A 15,441-nucleotide genomic window follows, 5' to 3' on the forward strand; every position below is an offset into this window, starting at 1 on the left:
ATGGAGGGGACGATGCTGGTGGCTGGACAGGAGAAGCCACAGAAGCGGGTGAGGTTCCGCGTGGCTTCGGGGAACAGCGGCCGGGTGCTGAAGGAGATGTTCAAGGATGAGGGGCCTTCAGACTCCCTGGATTCGGACTGCACCAGCAGCTCTGATGCAGAGCGGGCCAGCACCCCCTCTACGAGTGGAGAAGGACACCTGTATGGATACCTGGGCTCTGAGCTGGACGACAGCGAGTGCGAGCCGGACAACCTGCTCACGTACGCCGCGGGGGCCACCAAGGACTGGATGTTCACCACCAAGAGGGTCAACATACTCAGTAAAAATGGCACCGTGAGAGGGGTCAAGCACAAAGTCAGCGCAGGTCAGACCCTGTTTGAAAACCTTCCCAATTCCAACAGTGTAAGTACATCTGACAGAGCCTAGTTTCATCTTTTTGTTTGATACAATCTGAAATATAACACTAGTTCCCATCAGTGTCGTGTCCGTCCTCAAGTCTAGTTACAGGAGAAACTCAAAGGCGTAAGACTGGAATAAAAGCTCACAATAGAGGACAAGCTCACAGACCAATGAAAGATTAATGATGCATTTCGTTAAGTGTTTCAAGAGAAACTAATCAGGTTAATGAATTCCAGCCACTTTCTAGTATCCCTGCCGGAGACGTGTTTTTGTATTCTGAGGTAACTCTTTGGCTCCTGTGCTGATGCAAAGGTGATGTCGAGGGTCACATTGATGAGGCCGTTTCTCTGCTTGGTGGTGTTTGGTGCCGTAGACTCATTAAAGCTCCTCATCGCTTTTTGAAGGGGAAGTTTAGATGCTTGTCACAGTCAGATTTTATCCAAAAGGAACATTCTGGTGTGTTTTTGCACGTTTCATCAACGTACAAAAATCACGCACCCATTACGTTATCACCAATGATGTCGTAACTTCTTAAATGTTTGATTGACTTTGACTCACTTGTTGGATGTGGCTGTTCCGTCAGAATGAAGCTTTATTTATTTCGATAATATAGTCAGCATTGTGTGTCATTGCTATGCAGACTTTGCAACAACGGCTTTACTTTTACCTGCAATAGCTTTCATTAAAAACGTTGATATGTTGATACATTTTTTATGTTTCTTTACAGTAAATTGATTTCCAAACTGTTGAAATAAATAGTAACCAGAGGCTGTCTGGAAGGGAGGATGAGCACATTTAAAAGTATAAAAATCTTAAAAGGTGATGCGAAAAATACATAAATGGTTAAGGATTTGTTTTTGCTTCCTCTTAGTTGGAGTTAGCGCTTGAATTTGGGCGAATAGTGATCTACACTACGAGTTTCCGTGTGGTGAGGACAACATTTGAGCGCTGCGAGCTGGTCCGGAAGATCTTCCAGAACCACATTGTGAAGTTTGTGGAGAAGAACATCGCCCTGGACATCGAGTACGGGAAGGAGTTGGAGGAGCGGTGCAAACGAGTGGGAGAACCTCCCTCGTTACCTGTGGTGTTCATTGACGGCCACTACCTCGGGGTCAGGAATTCTTCACTCCTGTCTGATGACATCTGAGGTTAACATCTTGCACATTCACACACTGAGCTCACTGACTGTTGAATTATGTTTTTCAGGGTGCTGAGAAAATTCTAGGTATGAATGAATCAGGGGAGCTTCAAGATCTTCTGATGAAAATCGAGGTTTGTTTTCACAGTGTTTGTATTGAAAATGAACAATTGATGGCAGTAAAAACAGAGGATTTTCCTGTGATTCAGGTTAAGTCAACTGCTTGATTTGACATGAGGTCTTTAATTGATTGCATGTTTCACTTGTAGCACATATGTTAAAGCATAAGATAACTTCATAAATTCATGATGAATTAACGTGTTGTGGTCCCTGGGAGGACCACTGTGCAAACAGGAGCAGTCATTTCCCCTCACCAGTCGTGTCATCAATAAAACACGAGCAAACTGCAATGTAAAGGATGCATGCACATCAGTAAGCGGCCATCAATAATGGAAGGCGTGTTATTAATTCTGCCTCCAACACATTTGTCCAAACACACCAACGCTTTGGCTCATCGCTCGGTGGTACAAACCGAGGTTCTGTAAATGATTTCTGTTTCTCACTGGGCTGCAGCCCCGTCTGTCACACCAGCGTTGGCCTTTTCTTTCGGGCCTTGGTTCTAATTTAGACCCAACAAGAGTCGCCATAAGTGAATACAAAGCAGTGTTATGACATTTAAGTCATGCATTCCAGTGTCTGCAGGCTATTAAAAAAAAACAAAAAAACATGCAGCGCTGAAAGGTCATCAGTGCAGAACTGGCCTGCAACGTGGCTTTAGTGTGTGTGTTTACATCTGCAGAGTTGAAATTTGTGATGAGAGGTTTTTGTTACACATTTTGGGAAATAGACTTTATTGTCAATGGTTGGATGAGAAGATTGATCTTTTTAAAATAGCTGAATCAATTGTATTGATGTTGACTGATGTGGATTTATTTTAAATAGCAGCAATGGTGCCTTTGCAGCCATCTGCAGACAGTTTGTTGTACTTATTTTTTAGCCAAGTTGGAGATATCATCACTGTCTGAAATTCCCAATATTGTCGACCCGGAGGATGACGTGAACAGTTATACCGACTAAGTTGCTCCGAATTATTGTCTCAATGATCAGAAGTAAATCATATGTGCCAGACTTTCGTTTGGGGCAGTGACTTTCTGGAGTCTCTGCTGCACCCGGGCCAAGAAATATTCTTGCACAATACTCCCCGTAAAACCACCACTTGTTGTTTTTAAGGTTCTTTTTTTTTCACGGGTAAAACAAAGTATATATGACGTGTTGATGAGTGAGCTTTGGAGGTGTTGGTAAGTGGATTTTTCGAACTTTGGACAGAGTCAGACTCAGTGTTTTCCCGTTTCCAGTCTTTATGCTAAGCTAACGTAGCGAGTGGTATTGATCTCCTCATGTAGGCTAAGTCTAAACAAAAAAAGAGTATTTCCCAAAACATCAGATTATTCTTCAAAGTTGTAAATCAGTCATTTCTGCCAAATTAAGCTCAGCTAATATGTTGTATCTCCAAAAAAGCGGCTTTAGGAAGACAAAGAAACCAGCCAACCAGAGAATGTAGTCATTTAAGGTGTCAGTAATACATGTTGGCTATCTTATCTGGAATGTATCTATCCATGTATCTAGAGGGTACAGCAGCCCCAGACGTGCCAGACCTGTGGGGGCTTTGCCTTCATCCCGTGCCCAATGTGCCATGGCAGCAAGATGTCCGTGTTTCGCAACTGCTTCACGGATTCCTTCAAAGCCCTCAAGTGCACTTCCTGCAACGAGAACGGCCTGCAGCCCTGTGTGAGCTGCAGCCACTGAGGATGTTACGTGCCTGACCCAACATCCTTTACGCAGGACCTTCAGCTGGACTGTAACACAGGCAGTGAAATGAAACACAGCAGGACTCTTCCTCCATGGCCATTGTTAGCGAAGAAAAAATACATTTGTAATAAAAATCTGTGACTTTGTGGATCTGGTGTTGCTGGTCTGGTAAATCTCTATAATTCATGACAAGAATGTGTTCATATTTGATGGGCTTATTGCAAAATTCTCATTGATAGGTTTCTGTAAACACGTCTGCCTAAGGAGCCGTGAACTAGTTTCACCCGAGGTCAACTTAAGCTTGTTATTCATGAAGTGACAATGCTGGCATTACCGATCCCATATCAGAGAGAGTTAAGGATGACGGAGACAAAGGACAGAGAGGGAAAGTAAAAGGCCTCAGACCTTTGTTCACGATTGAGCACCAAACATCATTCAAGCCTCACATAAAACTTTCAAAATGCAAGATTGGTTTTAGGTGTACGAGGTGTAATAAACTGGCAACTGAGTGTTTATAGGACAGAATGAAGAAGACAAACTGAAATACAAATAAATCAAGGGAATCAAACACATTCAAACCTTTTAATAGCGAGTAATATATTTCTGCTACATAGATCTGAAACGATAAGTTGATTGAAAAAAGAAAAAGGCAGCGATTTTGAGAATCGATTCATCGTTGAAGTCATTTTTCCAGCAAAAATAACCCAGTTTCCGCTTCTCAACTGTGAGGATTTGCTGATTTTCTTTGTCTCTTGTTCGTGATGTAAACTGAATATCTCCAAATGATGGTTGGACAAAAGAAAAAGACATTTGAAGATGTCACATTTGGGGCACGGAATTTGATGATTGTTTTTTTCTGAGATTTTATCGACCAAGCGATTAATCGACAATGAAAATCATCGTCGGTTGCAGTAGATCACTACACTCATGTTCCCCAAACAATAACCTCTTCAGAAGAAACCAGAGTTTCTGCCTCTCCTTTTAAAAACAATCTTTGTCATCCTGCAGAAAATTTAAACTTTTTTTTCCATCAAGATGATTCTCAAACGATTGTGGAAATAGCTTCAGAACAGCAGTAGGTTTTCAAAGATTTGAATAGGAAAATGGAGACGCTTAGCTCAGAGCACAGATGGGTTCATCCAGAAGCAGCATGCGATGTGACTAATTGGTTCAATAATGTATTGGCTGCACAGGGATTGAGGTTTGCATTGAATAATTCAACCCAAAGAGACCTCCATGTGCTCCAGTTTTCTTCAGCCTCACACAAAAAGAGCAATGCATTTCATGTTTTTGACGATATCAGCATGAGAATCAAGACAAATCACTCAAATCAACAACGATCCTCACACGCAATGCTCGCTGTTTTTCACACATGATGTCATTTGTTGGCTGCCATCCAAAGGGTCAGAGAAACGCAGCGCCCGAGCAGCTCAGCTCTCTATGCTGTCATAGCCCTGTACAATGCTGCTTGAACATGATTAGACAAGGCAGCACTGTAAAGAGGCTAAAAGCGTAGAGCAGTGTGATGGTGATCATCCGCCATGAAGACCTTTGCTGCCATCAAACACTACCTGGCTCGTTCTAGATGCTCCTGCACCTGTGATTGAAACAGCAACAAAATCGATTATTTAGGAGAAAAAATAGGAAACAAACGGTGCGTAAAGCAACAAAAAAAAAGAAGGTTGAGGGTTTTCTGCATTGCAAATGGGTGATGATTACATCCCTGCACAAAATCTCATTTCTTTAATTCAATTCCGCACCGAGTAGTAATGGGGTTTGGGTTTTTGTAACCACAGGCTTGTGGTGATGAAGGGGGAGGCTGCATGAAAAGCTGAGAGCCCAACTGTGCTGGTTTACTGCGCCCCCTTCTGTGGGCTGCCGGAGACGAGACATATTAGAGAGGATGCATCGAATATTATCACAAAAACAACCACATCTGCTTCCCATCCGCTGCCAAAACAAACCAATGAACAATACTGAAACTGATGTGATGTGCGGAAGGATTGAAGATGCGTGTGGTGATCTCCAGACGTGACAGGCGCGTCTCGAAGCATGTTTTTTATATGATAATGAGCCTAATCAGCCGGAGGATCTGCTTCTTCTTCTTTCTTTCTTTTTAAATCAACGTGCACAAGCGACCGTTTCTGCGGAGGGGAGACATGAAAGGAAACACGATGGGCAGCGGCTCTGGCACAAGTGATCTTGGGAATGGTATGATGAGACATGACACCAATATGCGCGCAACACCCAAAAATGTGAAGACAACATTCAACGGTCTAAAAACCTGCAATGGCGTTTGTCCGCATTGTCTCCGCTCTCCGGGCTCGGCGAGATATTATTTCAGTCGAGTAGTCTAGCGTGGGTCCAGCCGCGATGCTGTGCGTAATGTTTTGAACGGTCGGTCAATGCGCAGACTGGTTGGAAATTATGTTTTTATTGACGTCAGCGTGCAGGCTATCCCCCCCCCCCCCTCCTTTCTCTCTCATCCACACAACTGCACCATCTAATGGACTTGGGTTTAAATCCCAGTCAACCATCTGCGCTTTAAACAGGAAAGCCTTCAATCAAAGAAGAAACGAACAATGTTCCTCTTTAGGGTTCCAGATGCGTTCAGGTGTTCTTTAATGCCCCAAGAGTCATTGTTTTGGGGTAACAATCCACATACAAGACCTGTTGAGAAGTGTTGTGCTCCGTAATGAAGCAGTTCTGACATGAAATCCGACACACAAGACAGAAAAGGAAAGCAAAATTATTTAATAAATTATTTCAAATTTATTCCAACTCCTTCAGCAGCGGCAACATTGTTACAACCGACGGGGGAAAATATTATTACACTATTAACACCTTCAAAATATATATCCAACCTCCCAAATGTCTCCTCCGCCCCCCCCTCCTCATGAAGCAGAGTAACATGTTTAACAGGCAGGTGTGCTCCAGCTGTGGCTGACTAAAGTAACTGCAGAATGAAAACCCAAAAGCGCAGTTTGACAATGATCATTGAGCAGAAACACAGAATAGGAGATAATTCACTTGATAATTTGATACACATACTGTACAGGCCGACATCCTGACTGATTAAAAACCTGGGGGGGGGGGGGGGGGGGCGGGTGGTCCAAACGTCATCATGGACCACATATTTACACCCGGGCGCTTGCATCGTCATCTTTGGATCAGTACAATCAGTCACCTGCTGATCAGCTGCCAGACCTCACAAGACAAAGTTACTACATTTGGAGTGTGAAGCTGGCAGAGAGAGAGCTGTGACGTGAAAGAGAGGGGTGCCACTTTGTATAAAGAGCAACATGTCCAATAAATGGTAAATTAATACATTTGTTAGTTAGACTTTCAACTTGTCTGTGTATCAACTTTTCAGGACAACACCCTGTTTCCTAATATCTAGTTTTTGCACAAACGGATGCTCATTAGCGCTTCTGCATTCGTTCACTCTTCAACTCCAGCATACAATCAAATGAAAAGTCTTAACACCGTTGCATTCGTTTTTTTTAAACCCTGTAATAGAAATAAAATCTATTCATCACAGACTGTGTTATAAGAGGACCTGCAGCAGCCTCACGCCGTCTTCAGTTCCTCCGTTATAACTTTAAAAGAAAAGAAACATCTCCTTTGTCTAGCAGTTAAACCTGGTTTGAACATGTAGCTCTCAGGTCTTCTTCGTACTAACGGAGGAAACACCGTCACTGGGGTTCAAGCATCACATTAAAGTAAAGTACACGTCTAGTAAATGATACTGGTCCTGTTTGGAGATTGTGTTTCTGAAGCAGTCTCGTTTTCAACCGAACACAAACACATTGATGCAGGAATGCGAGTTCAAAACGACCCAGAGAATAAGCGGTCACGTACGTTTGTGACCAGAGGTTTTAATTTATCTTACAATTTCAGGCGACTAATGACAGTTCTTTAGTCTTCAGCCAGAAACACTCGCACTTGAATGTGAAAGTGGTTCTCTGGCAGGTCAAAAACTCTCAGCGAAAGATCATTGACCATCGCCCAAACACTGTCCTCCACTACGGTTGTGGACTAATCTACTGTAAGACTTGATGAGTTGTGCAGAGACGGAGGTTTGTTTTGTGGTGGTCAGGGTGGGCGGCAGATAGCGGAGGCAGGCTTGGCCCTCCTTCCATCTTTCCCTCTTCTTTTCATAGCAGGATGTTCCCTCAGCTCGTCATTATAGTATCTCCAAGTCTACATGACGAACCTCCGGGTTACGTTGCTGCAGAGGAACAAAACACGGTTACATACACATCTGTCTTTATTGTGCAAATAAATCCCAGTAAACAGATATAACACCACCATCCTGAAACAGTAAAAACTGCAGTTTCTAGGTATTTTGTACACAACAACTGGGACAAGTACAACGTTCAAGAACCTTGAGTTCTTTCTCCAAGCGGTCCACCTCGGCCCCCAGAGTGTCGATGATGTTCTCCCCGTGCTTCAGCATGAAGTTCTCCAGTTCCTCGGGGGTCTTCACCTGCTGAATCTCCTGCAGACACACAAAAGCACACACTTAACTTAAGTAAGTGCAGATACAGGTAAGCAATGCAGATGCATTTTTTTTTTTTAAAGACCACATGAACTTACATTGAGGATTTGGTCAATGTCTTGTTTTTCCAGATAAGACCGTGTCACCACTCGGCCATCAAAGTCAACCTCAGCCTTGAAGCGCACTTTGCTCAATCCCAGATCGGTGGCCTTCACATCGTGGATGGCTCTGCTCAAAATGAAATAATCATACTTTAACTTGGTCAGAGAACAAAACATCGTTACTTGATACTTCAGTGGATTCCCGCTTCAACACGATGTGTTTATAAAGTCATGTGAATGATGTACTAACCGGTTCAAAGACCACAACGTTTATATCTTAAAGTAAAGTGTGTGACTGTTCATGTTGTGACCGAGGCTTTAAACTAGATCACAGTGTACAGCCGGCCCTGAAGACGGTTGCATGTAAGGACTAGTAACCTTTACTGTCCAAAGAGCCATTTTGCTCTATTTTCCACCAAATAAAATGTGTCTGGAGCCGCAAAAGCTATTCGATATCACAGCTTATATACGTTTTATATATAGTTATATTATATATACAAAAACTATAGTTTGTTGTATTTATGAAATAATAGAACAAGAATAAAGACAATTATTGACATTTTATTGCTGTTTTAACTTTCATGAAGAGGAGAAAAAAAAAAATACACTGGCATGTGTAGGCCTACATTCAGGTCACAGAACTAAACACAGCTATGCAGGCCTTGAGTCCTCCCCATAGTTGTGGGAAATAAATATAACATATAGCTGCAGAAGTGAATCAAACACGGAACAATTCAAGTCTATTTGGGTCCTCATGTTTGTGGAAAATAAATAAAATAACTTAGAAATAAATATAACATATAGCTGCAGAAGTGAATCAAACACAGAACAAGTCAAGTCTATTTGGGTCCTCATGTTTGTGGAAAATAAATAAAATAACTTTGAAGTAAATATAACATATAGCTGCAGAAGTGAATCAAACACAGAACAAGTCAAGTCTATTTGGGTCCTCTGCCCATGTTTGTGGAAAAAATATTAAATAAACAGTAGCTTACTTTGAAATAAATATAACATATAACTGCAGCCTAATATCTTAAAATGAGTGAAGATAAAAAAATAGGCAGTTTAAGTAAGACTAAAGTTCATTTCAGTGCACTGTCATCCTCTTCTTCTTTCCTCAGACACGTACAGCCATCAACCGTCGCGCCTGAACATAAAAACACAACTACATCAGTTCAGAATCTAAAATAAATATTTTTCTCCAAGATAATAGCCTATTAAATGATAGTGTTCTCACCTGTTTAATGTGACTTTTGTTTCTGAACATCGCTGCAGAGTTTCTCTGTGTCAGGGCTGTAAGATGTGACTTTGAGCTTCAAACAGGACTGCAGGCTGTCATCTGTGAGGCGGGAGCGATATTTAGCGCATCTCCAGCTTGATATTTTTCAGCGAATGTTGTGTGTTTGGTCTGAAAGTGTCTTTCAACATTCGATTTTTTGTTGTTTGCAAATTTCTACCCACATATTAAGCATACAGGTAGGCCAGCGTTGTTGGCAGTGAACGCAAATAAATACGTCCACGCAGAATTAAATTCTCTATTTTCTTCCAGGAGTTTTCTTTTTTTGGATTTATCCATTGATAACCTTACAGAGTCTGCAATCACGACGAGCCACCTGCAGGGGAAGGCGCTTGACGGCGACGTAATAGGATGTGATGCACATTTTAGTTGACTAAATATTAAAAGGTTTTTTATTTTCCGTGACACAGTATCACCTCAAACTCCAAGATATGAGGTGTTCCCTTTGAAAGATTGTCCACTGACAAAAAACATTAAAATAAAATTATTATTATTTATTTATTTATTTTTGCACAAGGACTCAGGGAGCCGCAACAGAGGGGCTCGCGAGCCGCATGAGGCTCGCGAGCCGCATGAGGGTCGCGAGCCGCGGGTTGCCGACCCCTGGACTAGTAAATACCAGATGGTCTATTTAAAGGCAGAATGTTGTCCATCAACATCAGTATGTTATCCATTCACAGCCGTGGAGGTGTGTGTGTGTGCACCAGAGTGTGTGTGTCTGTTCATGAGCTGACCTCACTGCGGGGTCGTTCTCCAGGAACTCGGTAAGCTTCTGCACGCGCTCGGGCTGTATGGAGCGACCCAGCAGAGCCGCGGTGTTGGTGTAGATGAGGAAGGCCGAGACGCTGCCCAGCAACGTGCCCACGCCTAGACAGCCCAGGCTGTCGAATTGAGGGTTACCTGGGAGCACACGGGCCGAGGGACAAAGGAAAAGAATCTGGATCATTGCCCACATTGACAGCAGAGGCTTAAGATAATAGAATAAAACTGAATGACTCCAATAATCCAGCAATGTCTCCAGGCCTCTGTGTTTACCTGTGAGTGAGGTTAGCCCCATGCAGCTGGCAGCCATGATGACTCCTAACACAGCAGCAGTATCCTCCAGCAGCACGACGTTAGTACTGGGGTCTCGACTCTGCATTACTGCACACAAAAAACACCACAACACCACATTTACACCGGAACCTTCAAGCAGCAGGACACTAATTTGTGATTTATCGACATGCCATTTACATTTGTTGTTAGATATGCTCTTTGGTAGCATGATGGCTGATTTGACTTCCTTATTTCCTTCACAATATGCAAATAAACTTGGCATGAATAACACCGTCTGTGTGCAATGACAGAAAACACCTGGTTTAATTTAACTACGGAGGTACCAATGGGTCCATATCAAACTGATCCCGATTGTCTAAACAGCAACGTTATTACGTTTGGTTATTCTGTGCACAAGACATCTATTGCATGTCTGTTCATCCAAGGAGAGTTTCTTCCATTTTTTTTTCTTCAGGATTTATGGAGATAACCGTTACGTAAACTGCTATCTGAGCGCTGCAGATTCACTGTAATGCCAGGTGCATCATCAATTAATAACATGCATATTTCAGTTGTACATACCATATTCATGAAAAGACACTCCATGCAGCTGGGCGCTCCTCTTTATCTCATTGACAGCTACTAGTAACGTTGCTGAGAAACACAAATACAAAGAGATGCTTCAGTACAAAACGCGACGTAAAGTCAAAATGTCCTCAAAGATCTGGAGCTTCATGTTTGTGAACTACCTCCTTCAGACACCAGAGAGCCCGCCAGAATACAGTAGGCCTGAAACACAGAAACGTGACGTGTTGGATCATCATCCTTCATTCATTTTTATATATATATATAATATATATATATATATATATACATATATACATATACATACACACATATATACCAAACAGACACTCACCCAAAGCAAAGACTCAATGGGTGCTGGGTGCAGCAATCCCATGATGCCATGGTACCAGGAGAGGCCAGCTCCCATCATAAAGATACCCACTCCACTGATGAGGGAGGCGATGTAGCGCATGTTGGTGAAGCCGTACCTGGACACGACAAACGGTCTCCGTTACAGCCGACGGCCATTTTAACAAAACCAACGACTAGCTTTCACCCTTCAACAACATTTAAGGTCACCGTTGTTTTGTTGGTGTTATAATGTGATGCTGGTGCTTACGGGTGGCCGGCATCCGGGTTTCGGACAGACTGGCTGATTCCCAGAGCGAGCAGAGCCTGGTTGCAGGTGTCGGCCAGAGAGTGGATGGCCTCTGAGAACATGCTAGCTGATCCAGTGTAGAACCAAGCCAGGAGCTTGAAGAAGAAATTCAGCCCATTGCTGAGGAAACAGAAAAACTAGTCGATCAAGCACTCAAACGGCAATAAAAAGGTTAACAACAATATTAACTTTAATTTTAAAGCACCTTTAAAAAGCAGAGTTTACAAAGTACTTTGACGGACAAATAAACAAACATAAAGCCGAACAAAAGCAAGACAAACCAAGGTCAAATTCAAACACTGATAAAACAGCACAATCGATGAAATAATAAAACCGATCGATACAACAAACTAAATAAATAACTCAATTTTTTCTGTTTATTGCAAAGTATTTGAGCTGTTCTGTGTTGATGCTCCTGAATCACTGCATTATCACTTCAGCTGGACCTCTCCTCTACTTGGGACATCACTTTTGAATCTCGTGAGTCCAAACTAAGTGAAGTAAAGACTTCATGTGACTGCACATGTTCTGTAACACAATCACTCTAATCTAATAGGCTACAGGACATGCGAGGTCCCACGCAGCTCCCAATTCACATTTTCACATCTTTACTAATAAAAACTAGACAGTGCAGGGGATGTTTTCGTTGATTAATCGGTGGGAAAATGTCCTCACCACGGCATCTCTACCAAGTGAAGAACGACATTACAACAAAACCAATCAGCAGTCAGGAACAAGGGCGAGAGAATCAAAACTTACATGCAAATAGCGACCATGACCACCTTCCCCGGCCCTTGTGAGAAAGTCGCCCTCTGGACTGATCGAGGCTTCGTGGAACAAAGAAAAAGCAAAGTGAAGTTCCACAACCGGCCGTTGATTTATCAAACACACATGATTGGGAATTTACAGCTCTGTTGCTTACATGACAAAATGATAAGAGTTGATGTTATCTCATGGACAATACCCAAAAACAAACCAGAGTACAGAATATACGGTGACATACCAGAGAGGTGTAACACAGTATAGTGTCGTATTAAAATAACATCACTGTACACTAAAGAGGACTCCATGACACACAAATACAGCTTTTATGTCCACGTTACTCATTTAACACATGACGTGGTCGTATTGATCGTATAATCAAACAAAAGGACAGGCAAAAATAAAAGTGCTCACCTTCGTGTTTCCCCAAAAGTCTTTGTATTCCTTCAACAACTGTTGATTCCGAAAAATATCTGGAGGTCAACAAACAAGAGATGCAAATAAAACAGTGTGTCAAACAGACCAAATAATTAATAACAGCTGAGAAACAAATCAGGTAAGTTGTACAAATATTCAAAACGTTTCTAGTTGGGCTCAGTTTTCACATTGAAGGAAACACACTGATTCGAGAGTTGGATGAGAAGATTAACACTCTTAGCTATCGATATAGACAGATATAGATAGATATAGATAGCCTGGTTCAGTTCAAAATGACAAAATCTGCCTCCCAGCACCTCGATAGCTCTGTCACATCCTTTTATATTGTGTTTGTTTAATCTGTACAAAAGTCAAAGTAGAAGTGTGGGACTACTTTTTGGCTGCGAGCTGTGACTTCACTCAGCAGCTACTCAGAGCCAAGAAATAGTCCGGCACAAAAAAATACTATTTATTTTACATTTGTGTTCTGAACTCAGGCCAGCTGTTCCCAGAATTTCTGCTAAGTTAAGCAAACCTGCTGTTGTATAATATCAACGTGGTTTTAATCCTCTCATCAAACTCTGTGGCAGAAAGCGAGAAGACAAGATATTCCGTATTATTGCATGTTGTTCACACAGATTCACAATAAAAACCTACTCTCGATGTACTCTCGCTCCACTTCTTTCCTGAGATTTCTCTCTCGGGCTAGAGCCTCTTGGCTTCCCCATACCTCCAGCGCTCTAATTGTCAGAGATAAATAAACAGTCAATAAACAATGAAGAATCTATCAATACAAAATTGGTGATTTACGCAATAATTTGTTTAAAGGATGTATGACTAACTTGGTTTCCACGTCTGACCGCAGGAAGACCGTGAACGCCTCTGTGTCGTCGTGAGGGCTGCGTCTCCTGATCTTTCGAAGCTGTTCCAGATCACTGTGAACGTAGAATGAGAAGATTTGAGGAAGACCCGAGTTAAACAGCGTTAGCCAATCTTATACCAGCTGATTACAACGGCATGTTCACTTATTAACTAGAAGGAAATTGAGCTAACACTGAACGTGGTTACAGTGAACAGAGGAGCATTCAGTACTAATCATTCAGTATGGGGAGATATAGTTTAATGATGCATATAGCCAATGAAACAGTGAGTTTGGGGATCAGGAGGTACCTTGGTTTGAGGCAGAACTCATTCAGGGCTCTGACTGCCGTGATGAAGTTGTTCTTAGTGTACTTGGCTCCATATTCCCTTTTCTTCAGGACGGCCCGAACTGCATATTACAACAGAGGGAAACTATGAAATACAGTTTTTCATCCGCATTCATTCGTCCTCATTATAGTGCAAGTGAATCAAAAGAGAGGCACAGAGTCTGTTTCAGGTGAAGCATGCACAAATGTTGATCAGTACCTTTCACTTGAATTGTCTCAGTCTTCGTCAGCCCCTGAGAAGTTGGACCTGTGACAGCCAAGATTTAAACAGACTATTGAATTTTCCGAAACATCTCAATTTACCGGAAATATTTCCTGGTGCTTAGGGTGTGAGGGCGACGACCGTTTTAGCAGTTTTAACAGGGGAAAATTGTAAAAAAAAAAAAATGAATGTACACAAGACAATGGCACATCAAACGATAACTTCTGCAGTATTTTGACATTTTAAAGTCACCTATTGAAGCTGGGGTGGCTTTTACAGCAGCAGACAGAACGTTTTCCGCTGATGGAGCATCACCGGATGCTGATTTTGGGGGTCCATCGTCACTGCTGCCAGAGGTAGAGTAGTACTGCACCTTTCCCAGCCCTAGAGAAGCAACCCGGCAGTCTGGAAGGCTGAACCACAGGTTGTGTATGCCTCCACTCTGCCAACCTGTGCAACAGAATGTAGGACAATAGGGTTTGAGAGAGCAGAGTAGAAGAAGCCTAAATGTGTAACACGTCCCGGTACATCACGTCGATATTAAGAGTCCTCACCGTAGCACAGCTGGTTGAACCTCGGAGACAGCTGAGAGAGAGGCGCCCGGTGCTGCAAGGATACCCTGCAGAAGACGTGCCACGGTATGTGGGCGAGGCTGGGGAACATGCTCGGTACCGGAGTAAAGGACCTTTGCGACACAAATGGCACACCGGTTATGTTAGCTTGTCAACTTAACCCACTTCAGACAGATTAGCGCCAAGACATCGCCTCTCAACCTACGTGCCGGCCGGCTAACACCACTACGGAGCCACTCAGTTGGCTAACTTAGCTAGCTAGCTAGCTAGCTACATAAATCGTCAGCGGCCGTAAAGTAACACGTTCTGTGTAACATGTTTACACGAAGCAACTGAATGTCGCGTACATTTGAGATAAAGTCAATAAAAAAAAATCAATACCTTTCTATTGTGAGGTTTGTGCTGCATAATCTGTGTCCATTTTGAGAATCTATGGTCAAACTGACTGGACGTGACACACGAGTGACGTCGGCGCTCTTCTCGCGAGAGTTTAGTCGGGTCTGTCACGTCGACTAGTATCGCGATATTTTGTAAACCAAACAAGGTAATTTATTTTATTTCACATTTTTGACACAGTGATCAAACTACATCATATTCTGTTCAGAAAAAAAGTTAAAAGTTAATTGGATTTTAAACATTTTTAAAATACAATACAAGGAATGATTACATGAGTCCTGCACTATAAATCTTATTGTAGTAAAAGTACGCAAATGTCAGCAAAATCCACAATAAGTACCACAAGTAAAAATACTAATCGTTATGCAGCAGAATGGAC

General features: G+C 42.4%; 2 protein-coding genes across 2 annotated transcripts; one reads left to right on the forward strand and one right to left on the reverse strand.

Annotated features, from left to right (window-relative positions):
• On the forward strand, positions 1-3,343 carry grxcr1a (glutaredoxin and cysteine rich domain containing 1 a; the record flags this gene model as incomplete). Its single annotated transcript, XM_079268506.1, has 4 exons — positions 1-402; positions 1,271-1,510; positions 1,606-1,671; positions 3,164-3,343. The coding sequence occupies 4 exons, from the start codon at positions 1-3 to the stop codon at positions 3,341-3,343; spliced, it is 888 nt and encodes a 295-aa protein (XP_079124632.1).
• Positions 3,344-6,111: 2,768 nt separating this feature from the next.
• Positions 6,112-15,122, reverse strand: slc30a9 (solute carrier family 30 member 9). Its single transcript, XM_079268634.1, has 18 exons — positions 15,048-15,122; positions 14,649-14,779; positions 14,347-14,544; positions 14,092-14,139; positions 13,855-13,954; positions 13,527-13,619; positions 13,342-13,424; positions 12,682-12,740; positions 12,265-12,332; positions 11,467-11,625; positions 11,200-11,335; positions 11,030-11,069; positions 10,863-10,934; positions 10,281-10,388; positions 9,980-10,145; positions 7,946-8,075; positions 7,734-7,847; positions 6,112-7,577 (listed from the first exon to the last, which is right to left on the reverse strand). Exons 2-18 carry the CDS (start codon positions 14,755-14,757, stop codon positions 7,533-7,535), a joined length of 1,728 nt encoding a protein of 575 aa, XP_079124760.1. The 5' UTR covers positions 14,758-14,779; positions 15,048-15,122; the 3' UTR covers positions 6,112-7,532.
• Positions 15,123-15,441: the final 319 nt, after the last annotated feature.

Source organism: Melanostigma gelatinosum (assembly GCF_949748355.1).
Source record: "Melanostigma gelatinosum genome assembly, chromosome: 5".
In the NCBI taxonomy this organism is placed as follows: Eukaryota; Metazoa; Chordata; class Actinopteri; order Perciformes; family Zoarcidae; genus Melanostigma; species Melanostigma gelatinosum.

What these genes read in the sequence shown, in the direction of transcription:
- slc30a9 (XM_079268634.1), bottom strand. Translation starts at nt 14,757, where the DNA reads ATGTTCCCCAGCCTCGCCCACATACCGTGGCACGTCTTCTGCAGGGTA. An exon ending in CCATTGAGTCTTTGCTTTGG is followed by an intron (nt 11,070 to 11,199) that starts GTGAGTGTCTGT and finishes TCTGTGTTTCAG; the next exon opens with GCCTACTGTATTCTGGCGGG. An exon ending in CTCTCTGGTGTCTGAAGGAG is followed by an intron (nt 10,935 to 11,029) that starts GTAGTTCACAAA and finishes TGTGTTTCTCAG; the next exon opens with CAACGTTACTAGTAGCTGTC.